The following is a 17,754-nucleotide window of genomic DNA, read 5'->3' on the forward strand; positions in this document are numbered from 1 at the left end:
ATTTTAATCTTTCCATAAAAACTTATGAAAGCCTTAATCACACCCAAGTTTGGTTAGCAGCACTATGCCTGAAGAAAATGATAATTTTAAGCACATTTTAAAAATAATATTTTCCCCTGCAGTAAAAGAAATAGAAGTTCACTGTTAAAACTTGGAAACTGCAGAAAGTCTTTAAAAATAGTAAAAATCACACCTAACCCTACCCTATTATCAAAATTTTGGTATATTTTCTTCAGTTCTTTATTCCTAATTGCCCATGTTGATTATAGAGCTGAGATTCTGCTCTGCATATAATTTTTTTTTAATTTTAAAATCTTTAATTCTTGCATGCATTCCCAAACATGAACCCCCCTCCCACCTCCCTCCCCATAACATCTCTCTTGCATATAATTTTTATCCTGTTTTTTCCCTCATCTTAAATATTCCCATGTCATTACCAATTCTTCACAAACATTATTCATTTTTCATTAAATTTTTTATTGTGTAAAATATACATGTTTATCATCTTAGCCATCTTTAAGTGTACAGTTCAGTAGTGTTAGGTACTTTTACATGATTGTGCAACCAATCTCCAGAAATCTTTTCATCGTTCAAAATGGAAGTGCTATACCCATTAATCAACTCTTCATTTCCTCCTTCCATCAGCCCTGGCAACTACTACTCTATATTCCGTCTCTGCGAATTTTATACTTTTGGTAACTCATGTCCCTAGCATCATGTAATTTGTCTTTTGATGCCTGACCTGTTTTCCTTAGAATAATGTCCTCAAGGTCCATTCATGTTGTAGGGTGTATCAGAATTTCATTCCTTTTGAAGGCAGAGCAATATTCTGCTTGATGTGTGTACTATACTTGGTTAATCCATTCATCTGTTGGACACTCATCTGATGGGGGGTTTTCACATTTTGGCTACTGTAAATAATGCTGCTATGAGCAGAAGTATATAGATATTTCTTCCAGACCATGCTTTTATTTATTTGGGGCATATACTCATGAGTCAGTCTGTTGGATCAGATGGCAAGCTTGTTTTTAATCTTTTGAGGAACCACCATACTGCTTTTTATAGCAGGGCTATATATTTTATATTCACCAACAGTACACAAGTGTCCTAAGTTTTCCAAATCCTTGCCGTCGCTTTCTGATTTTTGTTTGTTTGTTTTTATAGTAGCCATCCTAATGAGTGTCAGATGGTGTCCCACTGTAGCACTGAGTTGCCTTTCCCTAATGATTAATGACTTTGAGCATCCTTTTATAGGCTTATTGCCTGTTTGCGTATCTTCTTGAGAAAAATATTTGATCCTTTGTCCATTTGTCTCAGTTCTTTCTCTTTTTATTTTTTTGTTGAGTTGTAGTTCTTTATATTTTTATACTTTTCATACTTTCTATTCTGCTGCTACTGCTAAGTCACCTCAGTCGTGTCCGACTCTGTGCGACCCCATAGACAGAAGCCCACCAGGCTCCCCTGTCCCTGGGATTCTCAAGGCAAAAACACTGGAGTGGGTTGCCATTTCCTTCTCCAATGCATGAACCTGAAAAGTAACAGTGAAGTCGCTCAGTTGTGTCCAACTCTTAGCAACCCCATGGACTACAGCCTACCAGGCTCCTCCTTCCACGGGATTTTCCAGGCAAGAGTACTGGAGTGGGTTGCCATTGCCTAAGGTTATTAACCCCTTATCACATATATGATTTGCAAATATTTTCTCTCATTGCATAGGTTGTCTTAGTGTCCTTTATGAACAGAAATTTTTAATTTTGATGTAGGCCCATTTGTCTATTTGTACTTTCATTGTTTGTACTTTTAAGTGTCATATCCAAGTAATCATTGCCAAATACAATATTATTCCCCTCTGAATGGTCTTGGAACTTGTTGAAAATCATTTCACCATATGCACGAGAGTTTATTTCTGGGCTCTCTATTGTATTCCCCTGGTTTGTGTGTCTGTTTGTTTATGCCAGTACTATATTGTTTCGATTACAGTGGTTTTGTAATAAGTTTTGAAACCAAAAAGTGTGAGATCCCAAACTTTGTTCCTTTTCAAAATAATTTTGGGTATTTGAGGTCCCTTGAGATTCCATGTGAATTTTAGGCTGGATTTTTCTTTCTATAAAAAGTATTATTGGGATTCTGACAGGGATTGCATTAAATCTGCAGACTGCTTTAGAGGGACATCTTGACAATCATAAGTATTGCAATCTAAATATGAAACACCTTTCCCTTCAGTTGTGTCTTCTTAACTTCCTTCAGCATCATTTTGTGGTTTTGTTGGTGTACAAGCCTTTCACCTTCTTGGTTAAGTTTATTTCTAAGTATTTTATTCTTTTGATGCTATTGTAAATGGAATTGCTAACTTCTTTTTTGATGGTTCACTGTTTTAAGTGCATAAAAATGGAAGTGATTTTTGTGTGCCAGTTTTGTATTCTGCAACTTTGAAGAATTTGTTCATTAGTTATAATATTTTTGTAGATGTTTTAGGATTCTCTATATATAAGATCATGTCATCTGCAAACAGAGATAATTTTCCTTTACCTTTCCAATCTGGATGGTTTTTATTTATTTTTCTTATCTATTACTCTGGCTGGGACTTGCAGTATTATGTTAAATAGAAGTAGCATCTTTGTCTTGTTCCTGATCTTAGAGGGTAAGTTTTCAGTCTTTCACCATTGAGCATGATGTTAGCTTATACGGTTTTCATATATGGCCCTTATTATGTTGAGGTAACAAATATTTTAATCACTGCCTGATATCTTAATGCATAGATATGCCTCATATTGTTACCTTCAATTATTAATCACCCTCCTATTGCTACATTTAACTATTTCTTGTTTATAAAACCTGTAAGTAATACTTTGATGAACATCCTCATGCAAAAAAATGTTCTTTGAACATCTCATTATAAAAGCTGACAATTTGGTTCAATAAATGTTATTGAGTTGCATCCACGTATCAGACATTGAGCTAGGTTCTAAAAGGACACTGTTGAACAAAATATGAGCTTTCTCTGAAGGAGTTTTAGCCAACAAAGAGAAATGAATTCAAAACGCATCCACATAATTTTTCTAAAATTCAGTAAGAAGCAAAATAAGGGAAAGGCACAAGTTCCCATATTTATAAAGATAAGGGAGGTTTCAAGAAAGTGCAAAGAAATCTTGAAGATGAATTAAGAATTAAACAGTTTCCAGAACAGCATTGTCGAGTAGAAATAAGTATAATACAGGTCACATTTATTGTTTAAAATTTTCTAGTAGCCACTATTAAATATGTAAAAAAGAAACATTAAATTAATTTTAATAATTATTTTAATCTAACATATTCAGTATACTACTTCAACATGTATTTAAAATAAAGAATTAATAAGATTATTTACATGATTTTCATACTACATCTTCAAAATCCAGTGTGTTTTACAATTACAGTGTATTTTAAATCAAACTAGCAACAACTTAAGAGTTCAATAGCCACATGTAGCTAACGGCTTCCCTCATATGGACAAGACATCTGTAGAACTTGAAGACTAATGACAGAAAGCAAATCAGTTTTACCTTGGGCCAAGGTGGAGGAATAGATGAACTGCAAAGATGCATCAGGAAAAACTGGGGGCTGATAGCAATGTTCTATATTGATTATAGTGGTAGTTTCATGAGTGTGAAATTTATTTGATTGCACACTTTAAATGGATGCAGCTTTTGCATAAATTATGCCTCGATAAGTTGATATTTTTAAATAGCCAGCCAGGCAATAAGGATGAGAAGATTGCACACTATATATCAACACATTTAACACTCAATAAAGCTGTCGCAGCTTTATTGACTTTTACTCCTCTGTGAAAGTGAAAGTGAAAATCTATCAGTCATGTCAGACTCTTTGCAACCCCTTGAACTATAGACCATGGAATTCTCCAGGCCGAAATACTGGAGTGGGTAGCCTTTCCCTTCTCCTGGAGATCTTCCCAAACCAGGGATCAAACCCAGATCTCCTGCATTGCAAGCAGATTCTTTACCAGCTGAGCCACAAGGGAAGCCCTGTAAGAGAACCAATTTCACCCTTCTCTGACAGTGTCATCATTTTTTATTTTTTTGCTAATTTTGTTGCAGATAAGTAGTGTTGTATTGTCTTAACTTATGTTTATTTAATAACAAATGGAGGTTTTCATATTTATTGAATACTTACATTTTCCTAAACTATTTCCAGGTTTCTTTATATCCTCATGTCTATACTATATGTCAGATAGTGAGAAAGGAAAAGGAAGGTTCCAGTGTCATTTAGTCATGCATTTATAGGTGGTGTTTAGTCACTAAGTTGAATTCCATTCTTGCAACTACATGAGTTGCAAGAGTAACCCACCAGACTCCACTGTTCATGGGATTTCCCATTCAAGAATAGTGGAGTGGGTTGCTCTTTCCTTCTCCAGGAGATCTTCCCCATACAAGGATTAACCCTTTGTCTCTGGCATTGCAGGCGGATTCTTTCCAGACTGAGACATCAGGGACTACACATGACATGAAAGGACATATGAAAGGGATAAACCCACTGCTCCGAACTTGGAATCCCTCTTCTCTCTCTCAATCACTCACACACACACATACACACATAACTTGAGTGCTGAAGAAAACAAGTAGATAAATGTTAGATCATATAATAAAGGATTAAGTGATGCCAAGCAAGTGATGATTTGTTTATCACTGCAATAAATTAGACCTACAGTATGGCTTTATGTCCCCAATCTCTCTTTACTCCTGTTACCATCTCCTTCAACATTGCATTCCCATCAGAAATGCCTCTGACCCCTTCAAGACCCTTCAGTTCCTCAGTTCTCTGGAACTCAACTGAGGTATGTGTTGTTTGGCGATATAATATCCACTCCTCCACATGGTTCTCATTTCAGTAAATTGAAGCCTCAACTCTCACTGAATGACCATCTTAATATTCTTGAGGAGAATATTCGGAGGCTGCTGCCCCTTCCACCCTTGGAAAAACTCAGAAATGAGGGCGAGACGGACAAAGACAAGGAGCACATCCAAGTATGTGGGGGCGAGGCCGGAGGAGGGTAAAGAGCCAGGTAGAATGAATGAACTTGAATGAACGCATGCTCTCAGCCTCACTGTCACTCACTTCATTTCAGTTTCTCTACGAACGATCCATGGATGCTCTCGGAAAGCTGCTGAGGACCATGATGTGGGATAACATGAAAGCAGAGGACTGCCAAGAAATGTTCAATGTGAGTAGGTCCCATGGACCCTAACCTGTGCTCCAGGGCACCCTCCAACTCCGCCTCCTCCCAGGGACCCGTCCAGCCTGACCCATGTAGCCCTCCGCCAACACCACAGAGCCAGCCCACTCACACAGTCTCTGTGGGGAGGCCAGCACCCTACTCCAGAAGAGGCAGAGTGAGAGCGAGAGAATGAGAATGGATGAATGTGAAAGATACTAAGGAAAGGAGATCAATATCTCCAATATGCTACTGGAGATCAGTGGAGAAATAACTTCAGAAAGAATGAAGGGATGGAGCCAAAGCAAAAACAACACCCACTTCTGGATGGGACTGGTGATAGAAGCAAGGCCTAATGCTGTAAAGAGCAATATTGCATGGGAACCTGGAATGTTAGGTCGATGAATTGGAAGTGGTCAAACAGGAGATGGTAAGAGTGAACATCGACGTTCTAGGAATCAGTGAACTAAAATGGACTGGAATGGGTGAATTTAACTCAGATGACCACTATATCTACTACTGTGGACAGGAATCCCTTAGAAGAAGTGGAATAGCCATCATAGTCAACAAAAGAGTCCAAAATGCAGTACTTGGATGCAGTCTCAAAAATGACAGAATGATCTCTGTTCGTTTCCAAGGCAAACCATTCAATATCACAGTAATCCAAGCCTATGCCCCAACCAGTAACGCTGAAGAAGCTGAAGTTGAAAGGTTCTATGAAGACCTACAAGACCTTTAAGAACTAACACACAAAAAAGATGTCCTTTTCATTATACGGGACTGGAATGCAAAAGTAGGAAGTCAAGAAACACCTGGAGTAACAGGCAAATTTGGCCTTGGAGTACAGAATGAAGCAGGGCAAAGGCTAATAGAGTTTTGCCAAGAGAACGCATTGGTTATAGCAAACACCCTCTTCCAACAACATAAGAGAAGACTCTACCCATGAACATCACCAGATGGTCAACACCAAAATCAGATTGATTATATTCTTTGTAGCCAACGATGGAGAAGCTCTGTAACAGTCAGCAAAAGAAGACCGGAAGTTGCCTGTGGCTCAGATCATGAACTCTGCCAAATTCAGACTTAAATTGAAGAAAGTGGGGAAAACCACTAAACCATTCAGGTATGACCTAAATCAACTCCCTTACGATTATACAGTGGGAGTGAGAAATAGATTTAAGGGACTAGATCTGATAGATAGAGTGCCTGAAGAACTATGGACAGAGGTTCATGACATGGTACAGGAGATAGGGATTAAGAACATCCCCAAGAAAAAGAAATGCAAAAAAGCAAAATGGCTGTCTGAGGAGGCCTTACAAATAGCTGTGAAAAGAAGAGAAGTGAAAAGCAAAAGAGAAAAGGAAAGTTATACCCATTTGAATGCAGAGTTCCAAAGAATAGTAAGGAGAGATAAGAAAGCCTTCCTCAGCAATCAGTGCAAAGGAACAGAGGAAAACAACAGAATGGGAAAGACTAGAGATCACTTCAAGAAAATTAGAGATACCAAGGGAACCTTTCATACAAAGATGGGCTCGATAAAGGACAGAAATGGTATGGACCTAACAGAAACAGAAGATATTAGGAAGAGATGGCAAGAATACACAGAAGAACTGTACAAAAAAGATCTTCATGACCCAGATAATCACGGTGGTGTGATCACTCATCTAGAGACAGACATCCTGGAATGTGAAGTCAAGTGGGCCTTAGGAAGAATCACTATGAACAAAGCTAGTGGAGGTGATGGAATCCCAGTTGAGCTACTTCAAACCCTAAAAGATGATGCTGTGAAAGAGCTGCACTCAGTGTGTCAGCAAATTTGGAAAACTCAGCAGTGGCCACAGGACTGGAAAAGGTCAGTTTTCATTCCAACCCCAAAGAAAGGAAATGCCAAAGAATGCTCAAACTACTGCACAAATGCACTCATCTCACACGCTAGTAAAGTAATGCTCAAAATTCTCCAAGCCAAGCTTCAGCAATACATGAACTTCCAGATGTTCAAGCTGGTTTTAGGAAAGGCAGAGGAACCAGAGATCAAATTGCCAATATTGCCGGATCATGGAAAAAGCAAGAGAGTTCTAGAAAAACATCTATTTCTGCTTTATTGACTATGCCAAAGCCTTTGACTGTGTGGATCACAAGAAACTGTGGAAAATTCTGAAAGAAATGGGAATACCAGATCAGCCTCTGACCTGCCTCTTGAGAAACTTATATGCAGGTCAGGAAGCAACAGTTAGAACTGGACATGGAACAACAGACTGGTTCCAAATAGGAAAAGGAATACGTCAAGGCTGTATATTGTCACCCTGCTTATTTAACTTATATGTAGAATACATCATGGGAAACACTGGGCTGGAGGAAGCACAAGCTGGAATCAAGATTGCCGGGGGAAATATCAATAACCTCAGATACACAGATGACACCACCCTCATGGCAGAAAGTGAAGAGGTACTAAAAAGCCTCTTGATGAAAGTGAAAGAGGAGAGTGAAAAAGTTAGCTTAAAGCTCAACATTCAGAAAACTAAGATCATGGCATCCAGTCCCATCACTTCATGGCAAACAGATGGGGAAACAGTGGCAGACTTTATTTTGGGGGGCTCCAAAGTCACTGCAGATGGTGACTGCAGCCATGAAATTAAAAGACACTTTCTCCTTGGAAGAAAAGTTATGACCAACCTAGACTGCATATTAAAAAGCAGAGACATTACTTTGCCAACAAAGGTCCGTCTAGTCAAAGCTATGTTTTTTCCAGTGGTCACGTATAGACGTGAGAGTTGAACTGTGAAGAAAGCTAAGCGCCGAAGAATTGATGCTTTTGAACTGTGGTGTTGGAGAAGACTCTTGAGAGTCCCTTAGCCTGCAAGGAGATCCAACCAGTCCATCCTAAAGGAGATCAGTTCTGAGTGTTCATTGGAAGGACTGATGTTGAAGCTGATACTCCAATACTTTGGCCGCCTGATGGGAAGAGCTGACTCATTTGAAAAGACCCTGATGCTGGGAAAGATTGAGGGCAGGAGGAAAAGTGGATGACACAGGATGAAATGGTTGGTTGGCATCACTGACTAAATGGACATGAGTTTGGGTAGACTCCGGGAGTTGGTGATGGACAGGGAGGCCTGGCTTGCTGCAGTTCATGGGGTCACAAAGAGTCGGACACGACTGAGGGACTGAACTGAACTGAACTGAAGGAAAGCACTTTTACTCTTTGACCAACAGCTTCTCCGAATGTGGCTTGTCTCACAAAAAGACTGGGAAAGAGAAAGAGCCTTCCAGATCACTGCAAATGTTTTGACAAATGATGTCGTGGTGAGTAAGCCCCTAGAATGGGTGGATGTCATTGCTTGCTAACAGCAAGGACCTCGGAGGCCGCTGGAATCCAAAACGCCTGTGTGACGGATATCCGGTCCAGGCGGAGTTTTTTCAGAGAACCACCCTGAGGTCTGCCCCATCCCACAGCACTGTAAGTCCAAGCAGGAGCTGGCTGAGGGATTGCGGGGGCCGGGGGGTGGGTGGGGAGATTGGGAGCCGGGGAGTGAAGCGATTCATTTGTCTTTGCTCTCCTGTCCGCTTGGAAAGTCCGAGATTCCGTTTTATTCTAAGGACCTGCACGGAGGAAACAAGGACTTAATATCCAGTGTTGGGACTATCCTGCAACATCATCAAGCCACCCCATCACCTCGGGATCCTCCTTTATCCTGCAGGCACCAGAGAATTTTAAGATCGGCTCACTCCTTGGCCTCCTGGCTCCTCACTCCTGTGACACCCTGCCCTCCATCCGCCAGGCGGCTGCCAGTTCGGCTATTGGTCTGTTCTCTATAAAAGGTGAGGGAAGGATGAGAAACCCACAGATGCAGAGAAGATATCTGTTTTCATTTTTCTCAGCTTTTCTCTTTGTACATCTCTGTCTCTCTCCTTCCTCTCTCTCTCTCTCTCTTTCTCCTCCCCTAGTTCAGTCATTTCTGAGTTATGTTACACAGTTTATCTCTCTCTCTCTTAGATCCTTTTTCCTCAGTGACTCTGCTTTTGGTTTTTTAAAAATAAAGATAATAGCACCAAAGCGTCATAAAGATCCATTAAAGCAGGTGAAATGTTTTGAGAGTGTCTGATTTAAATCACACACCAATTGGACATATTAGCAAAGCTTTTTCTACCACACAGTTTTCTTTCAGAGGAAATCATACTATTATCCTGGTGCTAAGTGAATTTCAGAGTTCTCTAAGAGAGATAACTTTGTGGAGATTTTTGTAGCTTGCATAGCAGGACCTCTGCCTGCTCTGCCGGAATGTGTAAATACATGTCAGGAAACAGAAGGAATTTTAAAACCTCAATATCAGGCTGAAACCAACACTCAGGGCTTCTTGATTAAATACAGGTTAAATCAGCAAGTGTTTTGCCGAGGTGGGACCTGCCTTGTGTACAGTTCCCTCCAGACCAGGTGCAGCCAGGATCCCCCAGCCAGCTTGACTGCCACTCATGTCTACGCTAGACTCTTCATTCTTTTAGATGTAGAATTAAGAGTCTAGATTGCTGGGAGAAATATTAATAATCTCAGATATGCAGATGACACTACCCTTATAGCTGAAAGCGAAGAGGAACTAAGCCTCTTGATGAAGGTGAAAGAGGTGGTTTAGCCACTAAGTTGTGTCTGACTCTTTCGACCCCATGGACTGTAGCCTGCTGGGCTCCTCTGTCCAAGGAAGTCTCCAGGCAAGAATACTGGAGTGGGTAGCCTATCCCTTCTCCAGGGGATCTTCCCAACCCAGGAATCGAACCCGGGTGTCCTGCGCTGCAGGCAGATTCTTCACCAACGTGCTACAAAGAAAGCCCCTAGGGATATATTTGAGTGCCTTTTTGTGTGTCAGACACTGTTCTGATGCTGGGACACAGAAATATAACAATTCTAAATTTGCATGCTAAAAGTGTGTGAAAGACGGAAGGTGGGATTTGGTTGAGGGCAGACAATAGAGTCAGTCAATAGGGAAAAACTATTCAGCAGAACCTGAATAGATCTGACAGTCCCTTGGGATTGGGGAAGAGAATTCATGAAGGGCGTATGATTTTATCAAAGCCAGAAAAAGAATGAATTAAAGGGGTGAGAATTAAAGGACCACTCTAATAAGACAAGAAATGTCCCACAGAAGGACCCCATAGGAAGAAAGGAATTCTATTATTGCTCTGCCTGGTCCTCCTTTGTTGTTGTTGTTCATGTCCGACTCTTTGAGATCCCATGGCCTATGGCATGCCAGGCTTCACTGTCCTTCATCATCTCTTGGAACTTGCTCAAACTCTACTTAGTTGGTGATATCATCCAACCATCTCATCCTCTGTCATCCCCTTCTCCTCCTGCCTTCAATCCTTCCCAGCATCAGGATCTTTTCCATTGAGTCAGTTCTTTGCATCAGGTGGCCAAATTATTGGAGCTTCAGCTTCAGCATCAGTCCTTCCAGTGAATATTTAGGACTGATTTCCTTTAAGATTGACTTGCTTGATCTCTTTGCAGTCCAGGGGATTCTCAAGAGTCTTCTCCAACACCACAGTTCAAAAGTATCACTTCTTCAACGATCAGTCTTCTTTATGGTCCAATTCTCATATCCATACATGACTACTGGAAAAACCATGGTTTTCACTATATGGACCATTGTTGGCAAAGTAATGTCTATTTTTTAAGATGCTATCTAGATTTGTCACAGCTTTTCTTCCAAGGAGCAAGTGTCTTTTCATATTATGGCTGCAGTCACCATCTGCAGTGATTTTGGAGCCCAGGAAAATAAAGTCTCTGACTGTTTCTATTGTTTCCTCATCTATTTGCCATGAAGTAAGGGGATCATATGCCATGATCTTTGTTTTTTGGATGTTGAGTTTTAAGCCAGCTTTTTCATTCTCCTCTTTCACTTTCATCAAGAGGGTCTTTAGTTCCTCTTTGCTTTCTGCCATAAGGATAATGTCCTCTGCATATCTGATGTTATTGATATTTCTCCCAGCAATCTTGAATCCAGCCTGTGCTTCATCCAGCCCAGGATTTCCCATGATGTACTCTGGATAAGTTAAATAAGCAGGGTGACAATATACAACCTTGATGTATTGCTTTCCCAATTTTGAACCAGTCTATTGTTCCATGTCCTTTTCTGTTGCTTCTTGACCTGCATATAGGCTTCTCAGGAGGCAAGTTGAGTGGTCTGGTATTCCCATCTGTTTAAGAATTTTCCAGAGTTTGTGGTGACCCATGCAGTCAAATGGTATAGTCAATGAAGCACTAGATGTTTTTCTGGAATTCTCTTGCTTTTTCTATGATCCAACAGATGTTTGCAATTTGTCTCTTATTCCTCTGTTTTTTTCTAAATCCAGCTTAAACATCTAGAACTTCTTGATTCATGTACTGTTGAAGCCTAGCTTGGAGAATTTTGAGCATTACTTTGCTAGCATGTGAGATGAGTGTAATCATGTGGCAGTTTGAACATTCTTTGGCATTGCTTTTCTTTGAGATTGGAATGAAAACTCACCTTTTCCAGTCCTGTGGCCACTGCTGAGTTTTCCAAATTTGCTGGCACATTGAGTGCAGCACTTTCACAGCATCATCTTTTGGAATTTGAAATAGGTCGACTTGGGATTCCGTCATCTCTACTAGCTTTGTTCATAGTGATGCTTCCTAAGGCCCACTTGACTTCACACTTCAAGATATCTGGCTCTAAGTGAGTGATCACACCATTGTGGTTATCCAGGTCATGAAGATCTTTCTTGTATAGTTCTGTGTATTCTTGCCACCTCTTCTTAATATCTTCTGCTGCTATTAGGTCCATGCCATTTCTGTCCTTTATCGAGCCCATCTTTGCATGAAATGTTCCCTTGGTATCTCCAATTTCCTTAAAGAGATCTTTAGTCTTCCCCATTCTATTGTTTTCTATTTCTCTGCATTGTTCCAGTAAGAAGACTTTATCTCTCCTTGCTATTCTTTGGAACTCTGAATTCAGATAGTTATAGCTTTCCTTTTCTCCTTTGCCTTTTGCTTCTCTTCTTTTCTCAACTATTTTAAGGTCTACCAGACAACCATTTAGCCTTTTTGCATTTCTTTTTCTTGGAGGTGGTGTTGATCACTGTCTCCTGTACAATGTTAGGAACCTCTGTCCATAGTTCTTCAGGCGCTCTATCAGATCTATATTTCTCCCTTTAGGTTCCTTTATTTTCCTGAAACATGCAAAGTTCCAGTTCTTAAATATTCTTTGTTAGCAGGAAATCCCATACTTCATTATTCATGTTAACTCTTTCCTAGTTGATCAAATAAACATGGTAGAGAGACAAAGAATATGATCATTAAATTAAATATGTACTGGATACAAGTAACTAGTGTTTTACTGAATTAAATGCCTACTTAATATTTGTGGATGTTGTTCAGTCCGTTGTTAATGCAGATAATAGATCAGAGGTTGAGAAATTTACCAGTTGCTTGGACAATTGAAAGCTGTGAAGCTGGACTTTGAGCCCAGGTCCTCTGCCCAGGAGGCTAAGGTACCTCCCAGAGAGTGATTCAGGTGTGAGTTTCCACCAATTACTAACTCCAAACAACAAACAGAAAAACATTACCACTGAGGTCTGCATTTACAAGTCAATATCAACAATCACACAATTGCAATGATTACAATGGTTACCTTAACCATTCCCTTCAACAGAAGCTCACTGCAGAATAGAACTCCAACAGAGCCAGCAGTAGAGCAGAGTAGTTAGAGCCTGGGCAGTGGTGTCAGACCAGGGTTCAAGTTCCAACCCTCTATTTTCACTCCCTGCATGACCTGGCCAAATGACTTTACACCTCTCAGTGTCAGTCTTCTCAACTGCAAATAACCTCAGATGATCTCTAGGAGTAATAAATGAGATCAGAGTATTTACCGTGCTTTTAGTATGCAGAAATTCCTCAATCAGTGTTTGCTCTTATGCTCATCAGAGAGGCTTTTGTGCGTTTGTGAAAGGCATCCAGCAGCTGAATTAGTGTGACATCAAAATATAGACAGCCTCTTCAACCCCTATCAGTTCTTTGAACTCCCATGTCACCCTTTGTTGATTGTAGGTGTTCACCTGGAAGTGGAAAGACTACAGGATTTGCAGGAAGGGCTGCAATGTGATGATGTGCAGGTCCAGATCAAGATTTCCTCCAAAATAGCAAAGGTAATAGATATGGAGGACTGATCAAGGGACATAAGGATGATTCTGGGTTAATTTTCAAACGAGTCAGCCGTGTACGCTCCTCTACCAAGGAGGGCAAACAGTCTAGCCCTTCTAGCGAAATAAACGACTTTTGTCCATTCATTAAATCTGGGTCCATGTATACAGGCAATCTCATTTCAAGCTCTGGGAAACCTGGGGAGCCATGCAGTCCTCTCCAAGTGAAGGAGGTAGTAGGGTAAAATGAGAGAAACAGGGCATTGGAGTCCGTCAGATGTATTCTCTGTGCATCCCCTGGAGTGCGTGCACTATGTGATCCATTTCCTCATCTTAAAAAAATGCATAACCTCCCTCTCAGAGCTGCTATGAGAATTGGCCAATCAATTCATTCTTTTATTCAGTCACTTATTCATTCACCTCATGTGCCCTGTGCATCTACCATGTCCCAGACTATTTTCCAGGATCTTAGGATAGAAATGCCTGCCCTCATTGAGTTTATGTCCTAGTGGATGGAGCAGCCAAATAAATACGATGTCAGGTAGTGATAAGTGAGAAACACAAAGTCAAGGAAGGGAATGAAGAGTAAGGTGGGGGCAGATCCCCTAGGGATCACAACTCTGAAAGAGAGAACCACAGAGATATCTGGAAAGAACATTCCAGGCAAAGGGGGGAACAGTATGTGCAAAGGCCCTGAGGTGGAGAAAGAAGTGGGTCATGAGATCCAGGAGACAGCCCAGAGCTGATTGAAGTGCCTTCCAGGCCTTTTTAAGAACCTTGGCTTCACTCTAATAAAAATAAAACACCAGCAGAGGGATTTGAACAGAAGAGTCAAAACCACTACATATAATGTGGCAGGTGTGAAATGTATAACTTGTGTGAGACAGCATTATTCCTAATGCAGACATTATGGATTTATATGTGTACTATGGTAATTACCCACTGAGGGCAGTAAACAACAAAATTGGTCATCATGACAATAACAGAGAGAAGGGAACTTTCTTGAGAACAAAGCATTTTTCCTAACTTGCAAAATCTCCTTATGGGCTAGCGGTGGTTCTGTGAAGAAGAATATGGTACAACTTTATTTCTGAAGGGTCACCTGGCTGCCATGTTGCTGCCAAGAGTGAAACTAGTGAGGTCAGTTTGGAGGAAAGTGTAAGAATCCATGTGTGAGCTCAGGAGGCTTGGACTAAAGAGGCAGCAGCAGTGACAAGAAAGTGATGAGTATACAGAAGAGAAACTCATGGGGACACAGGGAGGGAAAACAGGTCCGAGGCCTAAGACAGTGTCTGATGCACGATAAGTGTCAAAAACAGGAGTTCCCTTCCTTCCTTTATTCCTAAGCCAATATCATCCCAATATGAGAAAGAAAAAAACACATAACTGTTGAGCTTGGACCCAGGCAGACATTTGGTGCTCCGTAGAACAGACACATGAGTCTAGGCCTTGATCTTGGAGCCATGGTAACTCAGAACCCAGCTAGGACAGGCAGCTACTCATGAAAAGGAATTCATGTCCTCTCAAAGATCGTTCTACCACACATCACTGGGCCATTTAATACAGAGGGAATTCAGTTGTGGGTAGGAATGTTTTCATACCCACAAACTCATAACCATGACCTTCTTGTTTGGTTAAAGCCCCAGATAATGCTTCTGGAATTTATTCAGACTGCTAACTTTTCACCTCCCCTGCCTGCCTTTTCATTCGCACATATACAGAGACATATACAACCAAACATTCTATATAATTATTTGTCTAGAGACCAAAATTACAAAGTCTTATTTTCTTGACCTTTTATTGACTACTCAATATTGAAACACACAAAAGCAAAAGACAGGGTTCATTGTTAATTCACCCTCCGTTTGGATACTGTAAGGCACAGGCTATTTAGCCAGGCACTTAGTACATGTTGATAGATTTCCTGAATCCTCAAGCCTAGCTCCTAGCTACTCTTTGGCAGACACAAGACATTTCTATGATAGATGAAATGTGTATGAAAGTACTTGACAACACTTAAATTGCCATTTACGCATTATTTTTCCTTTATGGGGCATATTGCAAATTCAGGTTTGGAGAGGAAATTGCCTTGGCAGACCTAGAATTTAATAAATATGAAATGATTTTTAGAAAGCAACTTCAAGGAAAGTTTTACTTAGACTGAAAGGCCATGTCTATGTCCTATTTTAATATCTTCTCTAGTTTCTATGGCCTCGATCATACGCTAACTCTTTGGAAAGCCCAGTGGTTTCTAATATCCTAAAAAAAAGGGCAGCATGTTTTGGGTGTCCAGATAGGAAGTGAGGGGCTTGGTTACGTGAGTCTTTCTGGGTCCAAATATGAAGTGAGGGGTTGGTGACAGGAATCTTTCTGGGTCTGTTCTCAGATTGTCAGTAAACTCATCCCCAGTGAAGAAATGCTCATGTTCCTGGAGGAAACCCTGGATGGTCTGGAGAGCCTCAACCCCCCGTGTACAAAGGCCTGTGGCGTCTGGATGATCGCCGCCCTGAAGGAGCAGGGAGCTACTCTGGAAGACCAGGTGAACTGACAGCCAGTCTGACAACTGAGCATGATTCTAGCACTTCTGAAATGCCAGTACCAGAAGCAGGTCATCACTCCTCAATTGGTCCTCTGATGAGTCACAGGCAAGAGCATACACAGCCTCAGGAGGCCTCAACAGAGACCGAAGTTGTGTATGAGCAACCAGGCTCAGGAGGAGGGCCCGTCTCACCTGACTCAATTGCCTTTCTAGTCTGTGATGATGAGCACTTTCCAAGCTGCCACTCTCTGGTCAGAGGAAGAATATCTGAACCAGAAGCATGTGGTGTGTGAAAAACTGGGTTGTAAGATCTGCAAGCATAAGAGTGGTCTCGTGAACCTTTGAGATGGCCACTGAGGGCCAGGAGGGTTTTCTAACTCCACTGCCACCCTGTGAGCTGCTCTTTAACACCCTTTAGGTATTTTCTGATAAAGAAGGCTATCCTTGAGGAACTGACTGAAAGAAAAGTCCCCAATCCTTCCTCCCAACTAGAGAATTAAGCAGAGAGAATTGGGTTTAAATTCAGGAAGTCTGGTTAAGAGCTCCAAATGGATATGCTGTCTTCTCTCTCTCCTAAAGTCAGAATCAAAATATTAACAATTCAGAGATCAGTGATGAGGAAAGAATTTTTAACTCAGAAAGGCTTCCTTCCCAAGGGTAACAGGAGGAAGAAGTTATGGTCCCCAGAGCAGGGAGTTAATCATCCTAAATTAAAGAATTCTCCAAAGCATGACTTTTACAAATGACCTCTGTTCTAACTACTGCCCAACCATTTGTTTGTTTTCAAAAACATTTATTGAGTATATACTCTGTGGCAGGCCCTAGGCCAGTCATGGGAGAATGAAAGGTTAATAAATTTAGAATATCCATGTGTTTGTGTGTTCAACATAAAAGGGGAAGTTGTTCATATGCTAGGTAAAGGCTAGGGACCTAAATGTTTTCCAAGAATGACTAGTATGGACTGTGTGATAATCAGGCTTGCAGGATATTTATGATTAAGGAATTACAATTCCATGAAAAATGTTATATTTAACCTAAAAATGTCTATCCAAAGTAAGCAAGAGAAATATCTACTGGACGCAAAGTTGCTTTAGCATAGAGACATGTCCTAATCCATGTCAAAAATCCAAATGCATGATATAATTCCCTACTGCACATAGACTAATACCCAAACTCAGAAAGGTGACCCTCAATGTCCTTTCGGATTCAGCTTTGTCTTGTCTATCAAGTTATCCTCCTCTTTTCTCTCACCTTCACTCTTTCTGTGCTCCAAACTGAACCATTCTCCTATTCCATAAAGTTTTCTACATCTGCTTCTACCAGGCTTTTGTGTAGTTTTTATATAGATTTTACTTTTTAAAGCCACTAGGTTCACAACAAAACTGAGCAGAAGTTACAGAGTTTCAGTACACCTCCTATCTCCACACTTCCAACATCCCACACCTCAGGTTATGTTTGCTACAATCGATGAACCTACATTGACTCATCCTACTGGACATGGAACAACAGACTGGTTCCAAATAGGAAAAGGTGTACGTCAAGGCTGTATATTGTCACCCTGCTTATTTAACTTATATGCAGAGTACATCATGAGAAACGCTGGACTGGAAGAAACACAAGCTGGAATCAAGATTGCCGGGAGAAATATCAATAACCTCAGATATGCAGATGACACCACCCTTATGGCAGAAAGTGAAGAAGAACTAAAAAGCCTCTTGATGAAAGTGAAAGAGGAGAGCGAAAAAGTTGGCTTAAAGCTCAACATTCAGAAAATGAAGATCATGGCATCCGGTCCCATCACTTCATGGGAAATAGATGGGGAAACAGTGGAAATAGTGTCAGACTTTATTTTTTGGGGCTC

At 40.7% G+C, this 17,754-nt stretch overlaps 1 protein-coding gene across 1 annotated transcript in view; it reads left to right on the top strand.

Annotated features, from left to right (window-relative positions):
* The window catches only part of MROH2B (maestro heat like repeat family member 2B), a 75,817-nt gene that overhangs the window by 43,323 nt on the left and 14,740 nt on the right, over positions 1-17,754 (top strand). The window contains exons 25-30 of the mRNA XM_068990520.1: positions 4,883-5,018; positions 5,120-5,215; positions 8,420-8,509; positions 8,905-9,025; positions 13,263-13,360; positions 15,741-15,893. Coding sequence (XP_068846621.1) covers positions 4,883-5,018; positions 5,120-5,215; positions 8,420-8,509; positions 8,905-9,025; positions 13,263-13,360; positions 15,741-15,893 — 694 coding nt within the window. The remainder of the gene's footprint in view (positions 1-4,882; positions 5,019-5,119; positions 5,216-8,419; positions 8,510-8,904; positions 9,026-13,262; positions 13,361-15,740; positions 15,894-17,754) is intronic.

Source organism: Capricornis sumatraensis, chromosome 18 (assembly GCF_032405125.1).
Source record: "Capricornis sumatraensis isolate serow.1 chromosome 18, serow.2, whole genome shotgun sequence".
NCBI lineage: Eukaryota > Metazoa > Chordata > Mammalia > Artiodactyla > Bovidae > Capricornis > Capricornis sumatraensis.